The sequence below is a fragment of the Catharus ustulatus genome, chromosome 16, assembly GCF_009819885.2.
Source record: "Catharus ustulatus isolate bCatUst1 chromosome 16, bCatUst1.pri.v2, whole genome shotgun sequence".
In the NCBI taxonomy this organism is placed as follows: domain Eukaryota; kingdom Metazoa; phylum Chordata; class Aves; order Passeriformes; family Turdidae; genus Catharus; species Catharus ustulatus.
The window spans coordinates 13,984,558-14,007,286 of NC_046236.1; the positions used below are offsets into that span (position 1 = coordinate 13,984,558).

At 47.0% G+C, this 22,729-nt stretch overlaps 2 protein-coding genes across 2 annotated transcripts; one reads left to right on the top strand and one right to left on the bottom strand.

The window, feature by feature from the left end:
* Nucleotides 1–1,098: 1,098 nt before the first annotated feature.
* On the bottom strand, nucleotides 1,099–13,564 carry COPS3 (COP9 signalosome subunit 3). Its single transcript, XM_033074291.1, has 12 exons — nucleotides 13,470–13,564; nucleotides 11,656–11,785; nucleotides 10,690–10,802; nucleotides 10,539–10,588; nucleotides 9,605–9,697; nucleotides 8,705–8,884; nucleotides 7,649–7,789; nucleotides 6,468–6,641; nucleotides 5,556–5,642; nucleotides 5,141–5,254; nucleotides 4,488–4,568; nucleotides 1,099–4,167 (listed from the first exon to the last, which is right to left on the bottom strand). The coding sequence occupies exons 1-12, from the start codon at nucleotides 13,522–13,524 to the stop codon at nucleotides 4,114–4,116; spliced, it is 1,272 nt and encodes a 423-aa protein (XP_032930182.1). The 5' UTR covers nucleotides 13,525–13,564; the 3' UTR covers nucleotides 1,099–4,113.
* Nucleotides 13,565–15,994: 2,430 nt separating this feature from the next.
* On the top strand, nucleotides 15,995–22,159 carry NT5M (5',3'-nucleotidase, mitochondrial). The gene is made up of 5 exons (XM_033074497.2): nucleotides 15,995–16,305; nucleotides 18,299–18,399; nucleotides 18,781–18,841; nucleotides 19,171–19,285; nucleotides 19,445–22,159. Exons 1-5 carry the CDS (start codon nucleotides 16,042–16,044, stop codon nucleotides 19,600–19,602), a joined length of 699 nt encoding a protein of 232 aa, XP_032930388.1. The 5' UTR covers nucleotides 15,995–16,041; the 3' UTR covers nucleotides 19,603–22,159.
* The last annotated feature ends 570 nt before the right edge of the window (nucleotides 22,160–22,729 follow it).

Genomic DNA, 22,729 nt, shown 5'->3' on the forward strand with positions numbered 1-22,729 from the left:
ACCGGGATCGAGATGGAGCCCAGCACCGGGACCGGCACCGGGATCGGGCTGCAGTGTGCCGCATTAACGAGCTTCGCCATCGGCTGCCGCAGGGCCCCTTCCCGCGACTTCCCTTCGCCTCAGGGCGGTGCCGTGTTCTCCGCAGGCTCGGCGCGACTTCTCCATTAGAGACTCAGCAGCCACCCTGTCCGTGTTAGTTCCTTAAAGTGCTTAGAATGTAAGATTATGGCAGATGGAGTGTTCGAAGCATTGTCGTTTCCCGATTTATAAAGCAGCTCTGTGGAGGTGTTTGCACAGGTACAGCCCGGGAAGGGCAGGGGAGCAAACGCCCAAGTTAAACCTGTTCAGGCTCTTACTTTCCATTAAACTACTCCTGTTTCTCTTCAAGGTATCCAGTTTAAGTATTAAAGGATTATTTATCTCTAGGAAAGCTAAACCAAATTCCATGTGAACTATTAGGTTTCAAAATCATAAAGAACCAGATTCCTCCCTTGGAGTTGACCCTTAGAGAGTTTTAAACACCTGAATCTGAACAAAAGTAGTAAATTGTCAAAAAGATAACAGCATAGATTATTCTACCGAGTAAAATTTGTACTTTAATCCCGAAAAAGAGCAGCTATTGCTGATAGCACTGTAAGACACCTCTGGATCCAAGCAGCCACACATGGACTAATAATTATGTCTCTGATTAAAACAATAGCCAGATGATCAATAAGATGGATTATTACAGAAGCAGAGCTCATACACGAATCCCAGAAAGGTTTGGGTTGGAAGGACCTTATGGACCATCCCACTCCAGCTTCCGACCGTGGGCAGGGACATTTCACTAGACCAGGTTGCTCAGAATAAAAGTGTTCTATCCAAAATACCAAAGCCCATCTCACACAAGGATTTACAGCAGCCCTTCTCAAGAAAGACACTAAAGAAAGATTAATAATTAAAATTATTTTTACTCAGAGAGCTCTGAGAAGCCACCAGGGCACTGCCACACATTAACAGGCAAAATCACCTCCTGAAAAGCAACCAGAACAAGAGATCCCCCCAAAAAACTAAGGAAACCCCAAATAGAAAAGACCTACAATCTCATTTAAGACAAACTAAGAACGACTCATTTGTTATTTTTATTTTCCAATAGTACATTTAAACAGCTTCTCAGGACTGAGCTCCCAGGCCAGCGTGGGCACACAGAACGTTTCCTAGGTTCTACAGATCGCCTATGACCACACAAACACGGGGCTGTGGCTGTGCTGTGGGACACACAGGGAAGCTGTGGACAAGGAGCAGCTGGAGTTATGCCAGGGAGAGATGGCTCAGCAGAGGTCACGCACTGGGGCTCCTCAGGGGCACAAAAACAGGAGTGGGGGTTGTTCACAAACAGCTTCCAACCACTCCTTCCTCAGGAACATTTCAAAATCGACAGTGGCTGGCCTAGAGACCCCTCCTGTGGCTGTGAACTGCAGCTGCACATCCAACACTGCCTTCAGGAATGCCTTTTGTGTCTCTGCTAATTAATATGCATCAAAATTGGAGTCAGATATCAAAGCAGGCACTCAGCATTCCCTGGACACATCTTGTGACTGTGTCCGATGGGAAGATGCAGCCACAGGACCTCTCAGGGTCCAAGCTGGGAGCAGCACAGCACGCAGTGTTCCTAGATTTGAGCAAAAGTCCTTCCCTGCAGTAAATACAAATTAAAACCAGAAAGCCCAAGCGTTCTCGAAGCCTCTCAGCTGACCACAGCCCAGACAATTAGTTCCAAGACTTGGAAGGAGCTGCTTCATTAAAAATCTGACTTAATTTCAGCGCTATCTCAAGACATGCAGATGCCAGACCATGTGTGTTTATCAAACCAGGACTTAAAAGCCCTTCCCTGGAGCACTTCTGGTGAATGTTTTATCTACTGATTCCACAGGTGTGACCTGACTTTGAATTTTTAACAGAATTCAGACATTAACAACACGACTATCCATGCCAGAAAAGGAACCTCAGCAGTTCTCTTAACTTAAAAAAATCAGATATATAATGGGATATATCACTTGAAACTGTTTCACAGCTATTTTTGCCATCCTTCTGATGTGAGCATGGATTTGTTTTATCTACTTTAGGCAAGAAAAAATAAGAGAATAATCTAGAGCTATTCACCAGCTGCATAATTAGTTTGCTTCTGGTTCCACAGCTGCAAAACCATCCTGCAGCTCTCAACAGGTAAATCCATGCTCACTAACAGGAACCAGTAGTGTAAAAATGGACATTCCTGTTTTTTTTCCAGCTCCATGACAGCATCCTGAATATGTTTTCCCCTGGCAAGGAGAGGAGAGCCAGGCACATTTCTGGAGGGGTGAGGTTTGGGGTCAGTTGTTTGCAGTCCCTTCTGTGAGTGCCATAACCACCCTGTCTTGGGCTCGAGCCAGAGCATCACCAATTACTCATTAAACACTTCCATGGGACCAGAGGGGAAAATGGTGTGTGTGTTCAGCATTAAAATCACTGCAGGATTAATCAGGATAAAAACCTTCAAAATCACAGACCTGCATTACAAGACTTGTAAAGCTAGTTATGAAAAACCCCAAGATTTTGCTTAAATATCAGATATAAAAGTTGTCCCAATGGAATTCTCTCTGGCAGGAAGTGATGAGGTGCTCACACTATGAACCTCCACTGTGTTCCATACTAAACTGCTATTTTATACTTTTAAAAACATCCTTCACCACCAACCACAACCTGGAACACCTCTCTTGACCAGAAAGCAGCACCCTGCTGTCACAGAGGCTCTGCTAGACTTGGGACACCAAGTGAAAACCCCAACACTTCTGTATCAGCACTGGAAGCACAAATGGAATATTTTCAACCACAGGTGACCTCAGTACACACAAACTTCACACAGCAAGAGCCAGGAATGCTCAGCTCCCACCTGGAAATAAACTGGCAGGGTAGCAGGAGCAAGCAGCTCCTGGTCAGGGGATTCAGTAGGAAGCAGGAGCTGCTGAGCTTCTTGTTTTCTGACTTGATGACAGGTTTATTTCTGCCTGACAGGAAGGTGTTTGAACAGTGAGACTCTTCAGATACACGAGAATGACAGAAAATTAAACAGCCCGTTGATTTAAGGGGTGAAGCACTTTAAAGAATCCAATAACAAAGTTTTAAAGTTTAAAATAGTAAATTAAAAACCAGGTACCATTCCAACACGTTATAGCTGAATAAAATCTTGCATTTTGAGAGCTGTATAGAATTGTATTTATGTTCCATGCAGAAATACTGGTTTCCACCAAAGAAACTATCAGCCTGTTGAATACCTTCATGCCAGTTGCACAGGAACAAACATTTAAATTTCTTTCAGTGTAAACAACTTCCTATCTAGAATCCTCCAGAACACCAACGTTTTCCAAATAGCCTTTTGTTTAGGTTCTAATAAGTTTCATCTAAGAGCAAATAATATTAGCAGATATTTTGTACCAGAAACTTAAAAATCACAAACAGCTGTCATGTATGTCTTCCATATATGATTCCTACTTTGCAGCAAACTTCCTTACAAGGACATGTTGATATCCTCATCCTTTTGGGAAGAACAGTTATTTCCTCATTTAACAGACAGCACCAGCTACATTGGGCATATGCAAATTCTCTACATTATGATTTGCTTGAACTCCACCCCTCTGCCCCCACCACACATACGATAAATCTGCACTTTGAGCCAACTTTAAATACAGAATAATGAACCAATAATTATCTTGCAAGTGAACCAACACTAGTTTGTATTCTTCCCTGAATAACACTTTTGTTTTTGCAGAAGAGAAGGACTGCTACAGAAACACAGCAACATTCAAACCCTTTAAAACAAAAGGTAGATTATTTAATGCATTAACAATGTTAATCTGAAGATAAATAAATCCACAACAGACTTTCAAGTTTCTTTTGAGATTTCCTTTTTCTTTGCAGAGAATATTTCTGATATTATACAGTACTGAGTGGGTGTTCTTTTATTTTCTTAATGTCCAGGTGAAAAGCAAAGCTCAGTTCTCTCTGCTCTCTTCGTGGAACTCCTCAATGCCCTGTTCCAGGCGTGATTCTTTCAGAAGCTTTTACTTGAAAGCGGAGTGGTGAGCAACATTAATTTCAAGAATAACTGGATGGTTTGGTCCCTGAGTCATCTTCTTGAGAGCCCATACTCTGAAAGGGAGAGAGAGTTAGTTCTGTTCAGAAACAGCTCTGCAGGCTTGGGAAAGACAGTTCTTTGAAGTGAACAGGCAGGAAAATAAAGTGCCTATGAAATAACATGCACTTAATTTTCTGGTTGAAATCACTGCAGGACTAATTAGGAAAAAGCACCTTAAAAAATAATAAATTATCTTTATGATGTGTCATGATGTTTATGCATGCATTATTAATAATATGTAACAACAACACTGTAAATACTGACATTCAGTACAGCACACTCACTGCACTGAATGCATCTCTTACACACTCTTACAAGACATTAAATCCATTACCTTCTGCACAAACTGAGGGTTCACAGTGATCTCTTGATCCATGGCTTTCAGTCGTTCATCTAGCTCTATACATTTCAGCATCTTAAAAATATGTATGAAATTGATTACTTTGTCCAGCTTGTACCTGAGCTTCAAGACATTTTACAGCTGTGCCATGTAGAACAAATAACTTTTGCCACTACTAAAGTTCCACATCAAAATGTTCTCATCCCTCACCTCCCAAACAAAAGTGTCAGACCATTTTTTATTCCCTTCATTTGATCCATGTCTTCCTAGCCCTTTTTAAGGCCACTGACAACAATCCCATGAGGCTCAACCACCTTAACCTATAGGCAGGTTGTTGAGAGCCAATGGAAGTGATCCTTGAAGTTAAAAACTCTAAAACCAATCTTTCTAATTCATTCAAGGATCTTCCCACCACCAACAGCAAGCAGTCAGTTTCCTGAAACAGCTCAAGCTGTGCAGGACACAACAGGGAACACACTGAAACAGAGTATTAATCTAAAACCCATGAAAACACTGTGAAATAGTCAAATAGTGATTTAGAGTCTTCACTCTCTGTATCTAAGTTACTACGCTGGCTTCTGCCAGCAGCTCTCTGGTTCCAGACTAAGGCTCTTTGGTAAGAATTCCAAAAGCAGTAAAAGATTTACCTCCTGATCAATGTTATGAAGCATAGCTGGATTGTTATATTTTTCAGGATTATCATGGAAACAGACCATACCATCTTTCTGATTAATACTTGCAAAGATTTCACCATCTTCTATCTGAAATGACAAAGGGTTTAATAGAAGTTATCACCAAGAACAGAATTTCAGGTAACTACAACACACAGACTCTTTGTGGGATTGTCTTTAACTTGGTTGCTTTTATTTCCCACAGGTTCCCAAAAACACAATTCCTGCCTTATCTTGCATGGAGAACAGATTTTTTAGATTTTTTGAGAACAGTCTCAACATCACAGCAGACTGCCAGCTTTTCCTCCACCCTGAAAAAGAACTGCTCAGGATATGCACTGCCAACCCAAACACTCATTTTGGGCTAGTTTAACCAAGTCAGAGGTCTTACCATGTGGAGGACGTATTTTTCTGCTTCTTGGGGCCCTGACAGCTGCACTCGACTTGCCATGTCTTGTAATGACAATGTTAAAAACGTCTGAAATTTAGAAAGTTTAGAAGTATTAAATTAACTGCATGTTAAGGATTTTCCTGCTGATGCTTCATGGCCTATGTAACCTGACTGTGGAAATCTGATGGGAATGAACAATTGGAACACACAATTATTAAAGGGCTCATGAGAGTGAGTGACATTAATTTGTTACACTGAGCATGTATGGAGTCATTACTCATGGCTACAGTTTCATTTTACACCAGACAGTCCTGACCATGTCCATCCTCTTTCTTTCACCTTTTTACACAAAAAATGTTGACTCTCCACCCCTTGAATTTCCTTCAAGAGATGCATATATAAAGCTCCTTATGAGATTTTTTTTCTACTGCAACAAATATAATTTGAGCTTGCAAACAAAACCTGCTTTTCCCAATCACCTTTCAGGATTAATCTGATCTCTGAAGGAGCTGAAGGAGCAAATCACTTCAGTGCTTCTGTTTTTCCTTTTATTTTTCCAAAATCTGTCCTATTCACTCAGTCTTTTCTAATGAAGTGGCCTGTAAAGTTCAGTTTTCCTATTTTTTGAATAGGGATGAAGGTCACTGGGTTGCAGCATTCACTTTTCTGATTATCTACAAAAACCTCATGGGCAAACCCCCCTGACAGACAGATTGAATCAGCTTTTAAATAATGCATAAGCAGGCCAGCTGATTTGTTTTCCTATACAGGGCATTGTGCTCTCCTTTGTTTCAGACACAAATCTCAGTTTTAGTAATTTCTCTGCCACATGACTAAGTTATCATTTAGCTCTAAACTGAATATATTTCAGAAATGCACTCTTAGAGGAAAACTGCTCACAGTTTCTCTTACCTTGGTTAGCCTCTGAATATTCTTTTTGTAGAGAGATGACAAGCATTGCTTAACCAGCCCCATATTGTTATCTCTTGTGAAAGTTTCACTGTGTTTGTTCACCAGATTTCGAAGCTCCGAGGGTTTATTGGTTGAATAAACTTGCGCTAATTCATGGTAAGCATTGCTAAGAGGCTGCAATTAAAAAAAAATGAGAACCCTTCTTAAAGAACACAGTGTTCATCCAGCCTCAAAAAACCCATTCAGTGCTCCAACATTAGAAGCCATGCAGGCATTGAAGTAAACTTAAGTAGCTTGGACATTTCTCATAAAAAGACAGAGTGCCCATAAGTGGCTTTATGGCAATTACAGACCCTCATACACTAAATCTGCAGTGTAACTTTTAATAAACATCATTCCTGGACCTCTGTGTGACAGTTTTACAGTGTGAAAAACTTCTCTAAACTGACCAGTTGAGTCTGAGGTAAGTATTGCCAGTAACTGCCAATCCATTGTGTTTGTTCTGCCCTCCATACTTGTTCACATCAGGTCACAGCATCGACAGCAGAGACTCAGAGAGTGAAACCAGTTCACCTAAACTACCTCAAAATGTTTTCAGCTTGTTTATTCGTCTCTGGAGTTAGAAGGAATTTGGAACTCTCTAGAATTTTGGTCACAAATGAACAAACTTGGTGTTGAATAAGAACTTTTAGAAGTGTGTTACTTAGGATCAGAACTGTCTCAGTAGCAGTTTTGTCTCCCACCCCACATCTCCTAATCTGAATGCTTACAGAATCCAAACTCACAGTTTTTTCAGAAGCTTTTATTCTTTAAAAAGCTGGGGTTTGGGAATAAACTGCTTAGCATTTTGTGTTTCAATCAGATGAAGTTACAGGTCAAATGTTTTTGTAATGACACTGCAGCATGAAAACCAATTGAAATCTGAGTATTTTTAAAATTCTAACATAAAAAGCTACAAAGGAATGTGCAGTATCAGTGAAAGGAATATTGATCAGTGCTATTCAAAACCACTTTCCCAAATTTTAAAAACCTCTATCACTGATATCATACAATCATAGAATGGTTTGGGTTGGAAGGGACCTTCAAGCTCATCTCACTCCAAACCCCTGCACCTTCCACTGTTACACATTTACAAATTCAGATTTGTTGATCTATTATTTAGATGCATTTACAATACTTACCTTAATGAATCTACCAACTATCTGAGAAGTGTATTTTGGTAGCTGCTGAACTTTACCAAGCAGTATCAAAGAAACTAGGATATACTTTTTATATGATTCCAACATAATATGACTGACTGCCATGGCTGGAGTAGTTATTGCCTAAGCAAGAGAGAAAGAAATGGAACAGAAATTTAGTCTGCTTACTGGTAGATCCTGGTAGTTACTGCATGAACAAAAATCTCAATTTCAAGCTGCATGCAGAAAGGATACAGTGACATATGAAATTCTCCTTTGAGTGCTGAAGCTTAACTAACTTCTGTCAAAATCAATGATCCAGACAAAAAAAGGAAATTTTATACAAGCTACTCAAAACATATCACTTTACAGTGGTGTCTATCTTAAAAGAGACCTGCTCAGATAGAATCAAAACTTCCTTCCTTGGAATATATCTAAAGTTGTACCAGAAATCACCTGTAGCTACTGGATTTACACAGACACTCCAAGAGGTTTTATAAAGCTATTACATTATCAGAGGTGTGCAGAATAGGGAAATGGGATTTTACTTCACTATGATACTGGAACTACTCAAGAGCTGACTCTCATTTACAAAAAAGAAAAATGCTGCACCAATTTGTTTTGCACATTTCACAGCATTTCCCTCATACATGATGTTTTCCCAATGGTACTATTTTTATTTCCTCCCCAGTTAAAGCAAAACCAGCAAACATTCTAACAGCACTGAAGAGCATAACTCCTCTCATAAAAGTAGCAAAGGCCTTAGCAAAACCACTGGATTGTTTTTTAAGGACACACAACCGTGTGTCAGCCTGTGACCTGTTTCTGTGCTGCAGCTTCAAGCAGGCAGCTGAAAAATATTTATAGTGAGATAAATTTAACATCACCCTTTGAGCTGCACAGCTTTACAGGGCAATGAGGCTGTGAGACTTTCTTAAAGGAAAACACCTCCAAAGTTCTGCTCGTGGCAGTTCAAAGGTGCTGTATTTTCTCAGCACTGTTACACATCAACTTTTGCTTTTTCAGACATCACACTTCAGAATTATAATTTCAAGTTACCTGTTCATAAAAGTAGAGTGCTCTTTCAAAGTTCTTTAGCCCAGTGTATATCATCCCACCATAGTAGTAGTAACATAAAAAGTGCTTCGCATCATAAGCCCCATTCTCTTTACAAATATCCATCATGTCCACATCTAGATACGGGAGGGCAGGTTTAAAGCATTTTGCTAACAAACAGAGCTACAAGAAAATAAATCAAGTTTTCATAAATTAGCCATTTCCATTTGAATTTCCATGAGAAGGAATTGAAACGAAATTAATTAGTACTACTGCATAAATATCACTCTCCCACGAGTTAAAAACCAGAATGTCAGTAGTGGAGTAACACAGGTTGAAAATCTCTAACACACATTATGTACTTTATAAAATTATCTGAGTCCTAAAGAAATTAAACTCTGACAAAGATGTTTGAAACTCCAGAACTGCCAGACTACTGTGCTGGCAGCACTAAATATTGGTCTGAACATTCCTGTTCAACCCTAAATCCCAGGAGCCAAAAATGAGACAGAAACACAAATCCAGGCCAAAGACACCAAAACAAACATTTCTTTTGTCAGACTTGAGCAGACAGTAGCTGGATATTACACTGAAACAACCCAAGAAAAGTTCAGAGTGACTTTCAGCCCACAGAGAAGGGATGTCAAAGGACTTTCTGAAGTCATCAACAAAACCAAAGATCTGAGGACATGCACTGAACATTTTAAATTAGTAATTAATCTGTATATCAGATTTGGATTTTATATCAATATATCATATTATTTACTACTGGGAAAAAAACCAAACAAAAATCCAGTTGAAAATCCATTTTTACACTGCAATATGTGAACATGCATTTCCTCAAAAGTTTATAGGTATGTTATAAGCTTTTATTTTTACAAAAAGCCCTTCTGATCCCCTTACCTGGCAGAGATCTGCGTGTATTGAGGTCAGCTGGTTTGTGTTCATCTGCATCTTGTCTATGGCTTGTCTGAGAATGCTAATTCCTCGCAGGGGCTGTCAGAAATTACATCTCTTTCAGATAATTTCTCATAGATGGCAGCACATTGGATCTTATGTTGACACTTACAAATGAAAAATAACACTAATTGACAGGTTCCATTAAGTAATAGTTAACTTGAGGTTCCCTTTCTGTAGGATATCGCAGTCTTTTGGAAAATAAAATTAACCTTGGCTATACAACTTGTCCTGAATTCATCAATTCTGCTTCACAAAGCCAATCTGACCAGGAATACAGTAATCTGCAGCCTTCCTTCCCTCCATGACTCCATCTCAACTCTCAACAAATACCAGAGACAACTAGAGTCACTTCACTCCACTTGGAAGTGGAGATCAAATCTGGTCCTGTCTCAGGCCAGACTTGACCAAAGTGGCCTGAAAAAGTCAGGATTTTAGCAACAAAACCACTGGTCAAGGACTTCTTAATCAAGTTTCCTGCACATTTTAAGGTATTTTATTAAGAACATTATGTAACACCAGTGAGAATAACACTGAAACTAAAATCACTGACTCACCAGTGCTAATAGTCCTTGCAGCTCTCTCCTCTACTCATGCACACACTGTATGAAGAACATTACTGGTACTACAGACTTCCTATTCTGTGTAGGAGAACATGTTTTTAGGTGAATTTTCTCCCCCCAAAATTATCATCCTTAGGTTTTCCTTAGAGAAATCTTTGAGTTTTGAGTTTGGTTCATTACTTTTCAGTAAACTTAACAACTAAAGAGCTACACAGAAACACTTGATGTGAAGTTAGTGGCAAATCTTTATGGAGTAAGAGGCTGGTAACATCCCCCTTAAGCTTTGGGCATGGAGTAACTTATTTGTACTTACTCACCTGTTTTCTTTCCACAAGGGCATTTGTTAACTGGTGGCACAGGCCAGCAACTAAACAAAGTAAAAAGCAAACAAAAAAAAAACTCAGTGAAAAATCAGTATTACCCAAACTATCAAAAAATATATCAAGTCTGAAATTGGGCTTCACTTACAAGTGTCTGTTGCATATCTGATGTGTTCTCCATTGCAAGTGCTGATAAAAAGCTGCACCTGTGAGAATAACGTTTCGAAGTCAGGGATGCTGGGCATAGAAAACTTCACAAACCTGAAACAAAGAAACAAAGGGTTTAACACTTATTGCTTGCAGGTTCATTAAAAAGATTAATTTTCCTTGCTGAGTCTCTGCATGTAGGTGCTTGCCAACAAATCCAAAGTGCCCATGAGACATCGCAGAGGATTTCCCCAGTAGTTGCACAGCATTTGAAAACAGCTTTCTGTGCACAACATCATTCTCTATTTAGTGCAAATTACAAGGGCAAAGAGAATTTTCAGTATTATCAATAATTTTTTTTCAAAAGAGTAGTAGAACAACTACTAGAATTCTGATCTTTCCCTTAAAAGAGAATTTTAAAATAGCAGTCAAACCTGCAGATAGTTCACTTGAAGTCACATACAGCCAATTCAAGACTAAATATCTTCACCTTAGTTCAGCACCCCCAAGGCAACTCAAGTTTTATCTTAAGCTCCAGACAGCAGCAAGGGCCTCAGTGCTGTCTAAAGACAAACACCCACGATAAAAGCCTGGTTTTTACTGGAACAAAGCACCTTGCTCCATGCTTACAGTTCACTGTATTAATGCCCTGAAAATAAAGTTTTAAAAGCTCATTCTATATCTTTTTGCTGAACACATATGGAAAAACACTTATGGAATCCCAGAATGGTTTGGGACCTTAAAGCCCATCCAGTTCCAATCCCTGCCATGGGCAGGGATACCTTCCAGTATCCCAGGTTGCTCCAAGCCCTGTCCAACTTGGCCTGGGACACTTCCAGGGATCCAGGGACAGCCACAGCTTCTCTGGGCACCCTGTGCCAGTGCCAGAACAAAACACTTTGCTTGGCTGACAGTTCAGCTCATTGCCTGAAGCTTTAATATTTAATCAAAAGCAAGCAACACTTACAAGACAGCAAGAACACCTAGTGAGTGTTCCTGTACATCCAGGGCACCAAGCACTGTATCCAGATGGGACAGATTTTTTGCTAGCAGCTCTCCACTTTTATTGATCAGTTCACAAAGCTGGGTCATTTGCCCTGAAAAATAAAAAACATTGTTTTCAAAGCCTTATTAGAGAACATTCACCCATTCTCACATCTCATTATAACTTGCTTCCCCATGTAACCTCAGGAAATAATATCATCACCCCAAGTTTTCATTTTCTTTAATAAAACAGGCATTTGTTTTCTACTCACCACATGTTTGTTTTTTTTAATAAGACAAATACCAGAGCTTGTTCCTGGTTGGTCCTCAAGCACTACCCAACCTTCAGGTCTGCTCATAAGCATTTTTTTGAAGTAGGTATTAAAGTCACAACTAAGTACCTCCAACAAAAGTATTTAAAAGACTGTCCTTAAATTTACTTTGGTCAATTAAAACTACAGCATTATTCTATATGCTGTGAGCTATGAACACAGCATGAAAAGTGACTACTTTGAATGAGGAAGGTATGGTAAACCCCAAAACCCTTACAAAGAAAGCAGATCCATTCCCATGAGCTGCTTCCAAACTCTTCCTCCCCCACAATTAACTGAATGAATTAAAACTATGTCCTTCTGAAGCAGAGTATTGTTTCAGTGTTCAATCCTTGCAGATTAGAGAGAAAAAACAGAGTTTTTCTCACCCTTAACAAAAGTCTCCATAAAACAAGGAATAGTGCCTGCATTCAGAGATTTACACAACCCTCAGGTCTCTGGCCTTTTCCTTTAAGAAAGGAACTTTACTGTGCTGGGGACTTTCTCACAGTCACAGGGACTTTTCTCCCTGGCTCATCCCTAATAGGAGAACTTCCAAAAAGCCAACCAGTCTCCCCTTGAGGCTTTTGCATCCCCAAAAGTTCTCCAGCTCAACTCCAGGAGAAGAAAGACCCATCTTCCATCTGGTTTGTACTCACACCTTGCAGATATAAATCGTCTCTAAAGTAGAAATACTTTGTATTTAGTAAGTGAAACCAGAGTAAGAAGTGGTCGATGGTGGGGAACATCAATTTTCGATCAGTTTCTGGGAGGCAACATCCCAGGCAGAGACCAGTCAGAACACATTTCACAGAGCAGGGAAAGTTCAAGAACCAGGAAACACTGCGCCCACACACAGTAAAATTAGAAGTTTGGCAGTGAAACTAAGGAATTCTAACCGTGATTATTAAAACCCTTTGTGGCCACGTGGTTGCAGCCTCAGATCTGTCACACAGTTCCGTGGTGGGGCGGGACTCTGTCCATGCTCTGCTTGGAAATGTAAAGCAGGGACACTCGGACAATTCTGAAATGTATTTTAAATTGCACTTAGCACAACCTGCCCTTTCACTGGGGAGGTGACAGGCTGGGCCACACAATCCCAGTTAAAGCCCTAGTGATGCTCGCTCCTCCCCCTATTTTAAAGGCTCGAATTTTGGCAGGATCACCGGTGCGGGCTCCGCTACCGAAACCACTCCCTGGGAGAACCGCGGAGCTCCGTGAGAGCAGCGCCGGCCCCTCGTGCCCTGTCACAGCGCCGGGATCCCTTCGGGGCTGTCCCGAATGAACCCCGGCACGGGCCCCGCAGCCCCGGGGGGCAGCACCCCGGACCCGCGCCTGAGGGAGCGCCGTGCGAGCGGCCAGGCCCCGGCCCGCCGCCCCGCCACCCGCGCGGTTTGACGAGCTCCTTCGGTCTTCGCCGTCCTCCCTCGGCCCCGCGGGGCCGCCCCGTCCTCCCGGGCCCCCCGGCCGGCCCCGTCCCCCTCACCCTGGGCCGAGAGCTGCCGGACGCTGTTGACGAACTGCTCCAGGGCCGACGCCATCTTGGCGGCTCGCGCCGCGGCCGCGCGCGCTGAGGGGCGGGGCGGGAGGAGCGGCGCGCGCCGGGAGCCGCCGCCCGCCGCCCGCCAATGAGCGGCCGCCGCGGGAGTCGCGCGACGCCCGCCGCCCGCGCGCCACTTCCGCCGCCTCTCGCGAGAAGCGCGGTCGCTATGGCAACCGCCAGGCCCGCGTCAGGCGCGCGGGAGGGGCCGTGACTCAGCAGCGCTGGAGGGGGGCGGTGCTGACGTCATGGCGCGTCACCATTCCGCGACACGCGGCCTTCCGCGACAGCGGGGACCCCCGCGACATGGGAACCTCGCGACATGCGGCCCTCCGTGACATGCCGCGACCCACGCGACACGAGGCCCATGTGATAAGGGCCCCCAACGACACCGGGCCCTCCCCGACACGGGTGGCCGGTCCCTCCCGCTGATCGCGGGGCGGGGGTTGAAGCCCACCCGGAATGGCTGCACTGCACCCGCAGAGGTTTAATCCCTTTTGTCCCCGCTGACGGGGACTCAGTGTGGTGGTTGTCATCTGATTGAGTGGGGTGTTTGCTCTGATATCAGGGAATAGGATTTGAATCCCTCAGGGTCATACATGGATCTGTGGATTTTCATCCCTCGGGAGCTGTTGCAGGCAGGGATGTGTCGGTCGTTCAGTATCCATGAAGAGGATGGGAGCCTGAGTGGAGATCACAGAATCGTAAAATATCCAGAGCTGGAAGGGCCCCACAGGGATCATCCAGTCCAACTCCGGGCCCTGCAGAGGACAAGCCCGAAATGCCACCCTGTGCCTGAGAGTGTTACCCAAATACTTCTTGAACTCTGTCAGGCTTGGTGCCCTGACCACTGCCCTGGGGAGCCATAAATTTGCATGTATTGCCTCCCTGCTTAGTCAGGAACATCCAGCTGTGTCGAAATCCCATTCCTTGCAGGAAGCAAAACGCCTGCGGCGCAAGTGAAAGCACAACACCGACCTGAACTTCACACATTCCCTTCCCAGCCTCAGCTGAGATCACCATCGTGTCCAGACAGTTCTTCCTTCCTTCCCTTTCTCCATGACCTTCCTCAGGTCACCCAAGCCCAACAGCAAATTTGCACTCTCTATGAAACAAGGACATTACATTCTGGACTTGAAAAATTAAATATTTTGGAACCTTATTGCTGTAGAGCAGAATGTTTTATTTCCCAGCTCAGTGTTTGCCTAATCCTGTCAGTACCACTTGGAGAACTCCCTCTTTTTCATCAGTTTTAACCCCCAAAGTGTTATTTGAGCAGATCTTTGGTATCTCTGGCCAGAACATCGAGCCCTTCTTGGTGCAGTGGATGCTGCTTTGGGGTCGGGGGATTGGCTTTTAATGGTTTTTAAGTTTCATGTCACGCATGGGGACAGAGTTGTCACACGGCGCAAGAACTGTCAGAAACGAGTGAAATCACCATCTTATGTGTGCCCCCAAATACACCCACCACCTGTGCAGGCAGGGACGGGCACGGGGAGGCAGTGGGTATCCTAAAAGAGGGAAACTGAGGCAGGGAAGCAGGGAGGGGAAGGGCAGCGGGGTTTGCAGCAGCCTTAAGGCGGGCGGGCTGCGCGGAGCCGCGGCGCTGTCACAGGGCGCTTGTGCCGCTTTAAGGCGGTGCCGGCGCTCCGGGCTCGGCAGGCACCGGGAAGAGGAACTGGGCTTTGCACTGCCGGGTCGGGGCGAGCTCCGAGCCGGCCACCGGCCCCGCTACCCCCGCTGCCCTCCCGCCGCCGCTCCGCGCTCGCTGCCGGGGAGGGATGGGGCGGGGACGGGGAGGACGCGCTGGGGGCCAGGACGGGTCTGTGCATCCCCCCCGCGCCCCCCGGCAGCCCCTCTGCTCCCCCTCGCACCGCCCCGCCGCCGCTTCCTCCTGCTGCAAAGGGACGCGCTTGGCAGGGCTGCCCGCTGCCTCGGTGCGTGCTTGAAACAGGGGCTCCCCGCCTTTGCTTGGAGAGCCCCCCAGCTCCTGCTCGGAGCCCCCTATCCCCTGCCACAACCCCCCAGTCTGCTTCCTGGAGGCCCCATCGCCTGCTCGAAGCCACATCCCTTCCTCGAGCTCCCCATCCCTTTCCTCAAGCCCCTCTCCCCTTCCTCGAACTCCCCATCCCTTTCCTCAAGCCCCTATCCCCTTCCTCGAGCTCCCTATCCCATTCCTCAAGCCCCTCTCCCCTTCCTCGAACTCCCCATCCCTTTCCTCAAGCCCCTATCCCCATCCTCAAGCTCCTCAGTCCTTTCCTCAAGCCCCTATCCCCTTCCTTGAGCCCCTATCCCCTTCCTCGAGCCCCTATCCCCTTCTCCAGGGCCCCACCCCTGTCCCAAGCCCTTCCCTGACCCCCTACTCCAAGCCCCCCATCCCCTTATTCAAATCTCCCATCCCTTTCCTTGACCCCCCATTCCTTGCCCCAAACCCCCATCCCCTGCCCTGAACCCGCTTCTCTGAGCCTCCCCTGAACCCCCTTCCCCAAATCCCCCATCCCAAGCCCCCCACTCCACAATGATTTTGCTGAGCTGCTTCCTGCACCTGCGGCCCCGGCGCTGCGGCCCCTTGGCCGGGCTGGGCAGGGGGCTCGGTCCCGCAGCGGGGTCCCGCAGGGCCCTGCGGGTGCTGGTGGACATGGACGGGGTGCTGGCCGACTTCGAGGGAGGCTTCCTCAAGAAATTCAGGGCCAGGTACCCAGACAAGCCCTACATTGCCCTGGAGGACCGGAGGGGCTTCTGGGTGTCGGAGCAGTACGGGCGCCTGGGACCCGAGCTGAGTGTGAGTTGTGCTTCCCCCGGCTCCGTGCGTGGGTTTGTTGTGGCCAGAGCTTGGCCCTCAGGGACACTCTGACCCCCAGGTCATGGGGGCAGCGCTGGGGAGGGGCTGTGGGGGACACCAAAAAGCTCCCACAAAAATACAGGAACACAGGAGGGCTTCCAGTGGTCTGGTTTTTTTCCTCAGAAATTCAGCTTTTTGTAGTGCACATCTGTGTCTTTCTTAGAATTCTAGGATGGGTTGGGTTGATAAGGACTTTAAAGACCATCTCATTCCAACCCCCTGCCATGGGGAGGGACATCTTCCACTAGACCAGGCTGATCAGATGGCCTAGTGGGGTTTTCTCTGCATGCCTGAGCAGAGACAGATGCAAGGAAAGGGGGTATTTCAGAATATCTGTCTTGAAATACCCCAGATTAGGTTTTTCTAGCTCTGGTTTGGCCACATGGACTGGTACCATTCCTAGATGGATTATTTAGCTCCTCAAGAGCAATGTGAGGGGTGGGATGCAGCAGAGCAGTTCAGAACAAACCATGCAATTGATGCTTCATTTGAAGGCTTACTTAAAATTACACCAACCCAAGCCCTCCTATGCCAGAAATTATTATATTCAGTTTAATAATTAAAGTTTAAAAGCAGAAGCTTTCTCTATGTTGTAATTTATCATTCAGCAACAGGCTGACTGCTGCAGAGAGTTGGTTTCTGCCTCTACAAGTTTCCCATCCCAGTGGATGTCTGTGGTCTCATCTGTGGATTGCATTTGCACTGGTTGAAATGTGTTATGGTAAATAAAAGTGTTGTTAGGAGTATGATGGTTACAGGAAAAGGAGTGGGAATAAGGTCCAGGGCTCTCCCATGGGCAAAGTCCTGAACAACTTGATGAGCTGAAGGAATAAAGTGTCCTTTCTGGCTAGGAATGGTGAAAGGGAAGTGCAGGACATCATTTGTGCAGTAAAGCAGCTGCTCAAAGCTTGGCAGGCGTAGCACACGATAACATTTTTTTTCTTTCTTGATCGTAATTACTTTGGATGTGTTAAATGAAGTGAGCTCATCTTGTGTCTGCTGTGATCATGTAAAAACAGCAAAAGCTTGGGCTGATCAAGTACAAAACTTGCACAGTCTGACCTCAGGGCAGTCCTGGTTTTCCCCGTGGTTTCAGGGCAGGGCTGAAGTGAGTAGCAGCTGCTCTGTGGCTGCAGACACGTGGGCCATTCCAGTCTCTGACCAGAGAGCAGCACTGACCTGCTTCAGGGACCAGAAAACAGGAGCCAAAGAGTCCAACAAGCTGCAGGTCCCAGCTCTGAAAGGGAGAAAGTTCAACAGTGCACCAGCTGTACAGACCTGGAAGGATGGGGAGCCCTGGACAGGCAGGGAAATTCCTTATGGGGATTGAGGGTCTGTCCTGGCACATTGTGGGATTCCAGCCCAGGGGATTTTTCCATCTGCTGGGCATCATGCTGGTCGTGGTGCCACAGGGAATTTTTCTTGCTCTGGGAGTGGAGTGGGTGTTTTCCTCAAGATAAGCTTAGTTCTTTCCTCCTCAAGCTTGATTGCAAAATGCTTTTTGACATAATTGGAAGTGGGATAGCTGCGGAAGTGCTGCTGTAAGAAAACACTTCAGTGCAGTTTGAAGTGCTCTGCTGCATCAGGCTGCATTTCTCAGGTGTCTCTTTGCAACTACAGACAATATCTTAAAAATAAAACACCATTGCTGCCCAGTCTGAGGCAGATCAAGTGGAATTTGAATGTTTGCATGGCCCCATGGCAAACTTAGGCTGGTTGTTCTTGCCATGGAGCCTGGAGGCATTTCTGCATCAGCTGCATCATAACACTGGGGCTGGGCTACTTCTGCTTCTTCCCATCTCTCCTCCCCAAGGATATGGAGGGACTGGAGCTGCTGTCCCTGTCCCATCCTCTGTCCTAGCAAAGGGTGAGGACGATGCACATGCAGGAAAAATTGCAAGAAGTGCCATAACTGCTTGCTTTCCCCTCACAGGAGAAAGCCATCAGCATCTGGGAATCCAAGAACTTCTTCATCGAGCTGGATCCTCTCCCTGGGGCTGTGGAAGCTGTGAAGCAAATGGCAAATTTGGCAGAGTGAGTATGAACCTGCCCATGGCGTGTGGGGATGGACAGAGGAGCAGCTGTGTCTTCACATCCAGCTCTTGGCAGAAGTGCTGATACAACAACAGCATTAAAAATAAATATCTCCTGGCCATCAGGAAGGGGAAGGGAGAAAGGGCTTTAACTCCTGGAGCAGTCACCTGGAACATCAGCCATGTGCAGTCTCTTCCCTTCAGCTCTCTGCTCCCAGCAAAGGTTGTGAAAAGGGGAACACGATTGTGCTGTGGAATTCTGTGAGATGGGGGATTAATGTCTTAAATCTGTTTGATCTGTGTATGGTGGGGGGTTGGCTTTGGGCTGCTGCCTGCTCTGGCCCAGAATGACACTCTGCCCCTGTTTCTCTCCTCATGGCAGCACTGATGTGTTCATCTGCACCAGCCCAATCAAGAAGTACCGGTACTGCCCTTACGAGAAGGTGAGCAGGCCCAAATCTCAGCTCCCCCTCCCACCCACACTGCCCAGTGAAAGGTGTCTGACCCCTGCATGCCTCTGGCTGTAAAATTTACCTGATCCATCCATTTGCATGCACTGAGGCTCTTGGTCTTAGTCTTTCATCATGACATCAAAAGCTGCTTGGCTTTCAAAGAACTTTTACTCCAGCAGCATCCAAATCCATCCCACTAACGAACTTATTAAGAGAGAGATCTTCCCTGTGTGGGAGCCAGGGCTGCTTCCACTCCGCCAAGCACCCCTGCCCCATCCATCAGCCTTCCCTGAGCTCACCAGCCATCTCTTGCCTTCCAGTATGCCTGGGTGGAGAAGCACTTTGGTCCTGAATTTCTTGAACAGATTGTTTTGACACGAGATAAGACGGTGGTTTCTGCTGATCTGCTTATAGATGACAGACCTGATATAACAGGTGAGAGGTGAGGGGTGAAGGAGTGACTGGAGGCAGCCAGGGATGGCTGTTGGTCTTTCTGTACTGATTGGGTTTTGTATCTTTGGGGTCTTCATGTTGGAGTAAAATCAACTTCAGTGTTTCAGATTGTCCAGACCACTGACCTTCCTTCCTTTGCAGGGGCAGAGCAGAACCCCACCTGGGAGCACGTGCTCTTCACTGCCTGCCACAACAAACACCTGCAGCTGAAGCCCCCCAGCCGCCGGCTGCACTCCTGGTCTGATGACTGGAGAGCCATTCTGGACAGCAAACGCCTCCCACCAAGCCAGGCCACCTAAACACCAGCCCCCAGGGCCCCCTGGAGCTGCAGCACCTGCCTGTGTCCGTGTGAGTGCTGCTGAAGGCCAGAAGCACGGATGGACAGACAGACAGACACTGTTCCTGCTGCAGAGAGGAAGAGGAGGGTGAGCTGAAGCACCACAGCCAGCTGGACTTGTAAAACAGACCCCAGCCCAGCCCTGCAACAGCAGGATTGTACCTGTGGACCTCTCAGCCTGGCTGGGGGGCATTTCCCACTGGCTCCCGGGGTCTCTGTGCTGCATCTGCACCCCCCACAGGGCCAGCCTGGTGTTTGTGATGGACAAGGTCACCCTCAGTGTGTCACTGCCCTCGCCTGGTGCACTGCATGGCACAGACCAGCTCTCCATCCTCCTCTCTGCATTGTGGTCAGGGATCATGCATGTGGTTTGTTCAGTCCTTGCAGGGTTTCATCCCAAGGAGCTGCCTCAGGAGGTCTTTCCCACTGGCAGTGCCTGGATCTGGGGAGAGGGGTGGAAGGGCAGGGAGAGCAGGCAGGTGCTGCCCAGGCTCTCTGCACTGGGGTTGTGTTGGTGGAGAATTCTCACAAGCACATCCATGGATGCTGTTTGCAGTTCTCACATACTGCAAGGGAAGATGCTGGGGGGATGTTGCTGTTAAAGGCTGGGGAGCTGTGCTGTTTTCAGCCAGGGTAGAGTTAATTTTCTTCACAGAAAATACAGCCCCATACAAGCCACTGTGAAAAAATTATCTCTACCCTGGGCCAAAACCAGCATGGGAACCCATGAGAGGTGCCCACAAGGTGTATCACAGGGTAATTCTGCAGCTCCACCACAGTCCCAGCTCTGGATGTCTGGGGACAGAGCATGCTGCCAGCCCCACTGCCCTGGTTCTGGGACCCTGCAGAGAGGTGTTCAGTGCCTGGCTGGTGCAAAGGGGTCACAGCACACGCAGCTGTACCAGGCCACCTCTGCCAGGGGACAGTGCAGGGGCTGCTGAGAAGCTGCAATTGGCCACCAAAGAGGGTGGATTTAGACCAAGGTGCAGCTCCAAGAGGGATGTTTTTGGTACAGCTCTGCCACAGCCTCTTTCTCCCTTGTTTGTCTCATTTTTGCTTTGCTGATCCTGCACCAGTCTGGCCTTGAACTTCATTGATCTGTCTGGCATGAGAAAGCTGCTGCTGCTGCTGCTGCTGCTGCTGCCTCTTCCCAGCATCAGAGAGACATCCCAGCTGCTGGGAGAGCCTGGCATCCCCTCCCTGCCTGTGGCACTGCCACAGGGCAGCCACAGCCCAGCTGTCCCAGGGGGACAAGCAAAGCCCCAGTGTGAGCTGGGTGTGTCACTGCTGCCACCACAGAGGCCATCGGTCCCCGTTGCTGTGTGTCCCCACACTGTCCAGAATCCCACTGCCCTCCTGGCCCAAGGACTTGCTGGCTGCAGCAGTAAAATTCCCCACCTGAACACATAACCCCACAGGCAGAGGTGGGAGCCAGGGCTTGGTGCTCTGCTCCATGCTCACACCTTTGGTTTGCCTCTCCCCTCTCCTGTCAGTACCCATCAGCAAAAGTACATGAACTTAAAACTAAATAACCAACAATGTAATTCAGCAGTGGCAGCCAGACCCTTCCTGTACCAAGCACCTGGAGGGGTTCTGGAGTTGGTGCTTTGGAACCTGTGCCTTCCCTGGGTGCTGCAGGGCCAGGGATGGGGCCAGTGTCCACTTAGGGCTTGCCCTGTTACTTGGGATGGGGAGAGTTTACAAAGTTGGCATGGTTGGCCCAGGGCAGTGGGGCTTACATACCACAAGCATCTTTTTTCTTTCTTTTTTTTTTTTCATTTTTTTCCTGTTTAAACCACTGTGTGCTTCTCTGAGTGCTGGGTTTGGTTTGGAGGGGTCTGTTTGGGATGTGCAGCTGCCTGAGGTGCAGCCTCCTGGCCAAGAGCTGCCTTGGCTGGAGGGTTTGCAGGCTGGGAACTGGGACAGCATGGGAGAACCATGGGCAGCTGAACACCAGGAACCCCTTGGCTCCACCAGACCTCCACCAGCTGTTGGCCCCTCTGTGCAGCCAGGGTGACTTCATGGGGTCCAAGCTGGTTTTTTTTCCTAATGGTACCATGTAACTATGAGCTGCCTGAGCTCCCCAGAGCCTTCTCCCTACTCATTGAGCCAAAACAAGCTGGCACATCGGTCCAGCAGCTGCCCAAAGCTGTCATCTTCCCCCGAGGCTGGGGCAGACCCCAGGATGAGGCTCTCTGGGGCCAGCAGGACTTTTCCCCGTGGTGAAGTGTGATGCCAGAGAGACCATGCGGGTTCACACCAAATATACTTGAAAGCAGAGCTGGAGTTTCTCATGCCTGAGGCTCCAGCTCCATGCACAGAGCTCCTGAGCTGGCAGCTGGACTGTTTGCTGCCACACTCAGGACTGGGAGGTGACTCCATCACCGACGGATCGGCCCGTTCGTCGTTCAAGCCTGTCTATGTCCAGCTGAGATACACAGAGCTTTTATTTTTGAATGTACATCTATAAACCTGAAGCAAATGAGGAGCACTGCAATAAACACTGGGTTTGGCATCCAGCTGCCTAGAAATGGAGTTTGGGGTTGGGAGTTTCCCAGCTGTGGCTCTGTGTGGGCATAGGAGGGTTTCACCTCCAGGTTTGGGAATAACCCCTTGTCCAGAAAACCTGGAACCAGCCCTGGCATTGCCATGACCCTGTTAGACACAGTCCCTGTGGGCAGAAATAAAGCCAAGGGGTGGTTTTGGGTAGAGTTCATCTTCCTAAAGATCTGTTATAATAAATAAAACTGTGCAGTGTGTGTCCTGTTGGGCCACAGAGCAGAAGCTGTAGAAGGGGCTGGGACTGTCACGGGCTGGCTCTCCGTGGGATTTTGTGCTTTATCCATCACTGCTGGCTGCTCCACATGCACACACCCAGGCTGTGAGGTGTCCATGGACTCCCCTGCCCACTGTGGGGCTATGCCATGAGAATCCCTGTGCATGACCAGAACCTGCATGCTGTGAGCAGTGCCATGGCCCAGCTGGACACACGGGACCAGAGCCAGGGAGGGAGGAACTGTGGGACCATCCCAGCAGGGCTGGGGATTCAGAATCCCAGGGCAGAACCTAATTGTGTGCTCCTTGTGCTG

Bases quoted from the DNA above. Each gene is read 5' to 3' on its own strand.
- COPS3 (XM_033074291.1), bottom strand. From the start codon at position 13,524: ATGGCGTCGGCCCTGGAGCAGTTCGTCAACAGCGTCCGGCAGCTCTCG. The intron at 11,786-13,469 runs GTGAGGGGGACG...TTTATTTTTCAG, and splicing joins CCGGCAGCTCTCGGCCCAGG to GGCAAATGACCCAGCTTTGT. The intron at 5,643-6,467 runs GTAAGAGAAACT...TCTAAATTTCAG, and splicing joins ATATTCAGAGGCTAACCAAG to ACGTTTTTAACATTGTCATT.
- NT5M (XM_033074497.2), top strand. From the start codon at position 16,042: ATGATTTTGCTGAGCTGCTTCCTGCACCTGCGGCCCCGGCGCTGCGGC. The intron at 18,400-18,780 runs GTGAGTATGAAC...TCCTCATGGCAG, and splicing joins CAAATGGCAAATTTGGCAGA to CACTGATGTGTTCATCTGCA. The intron at 19,286-19,444 runs GTGAGAGGTGAG...CTTCCTTTGCAG, and splicing joins TGACAGACCTGATATAACAG to GGGCAGAGCAGAACCCCACC.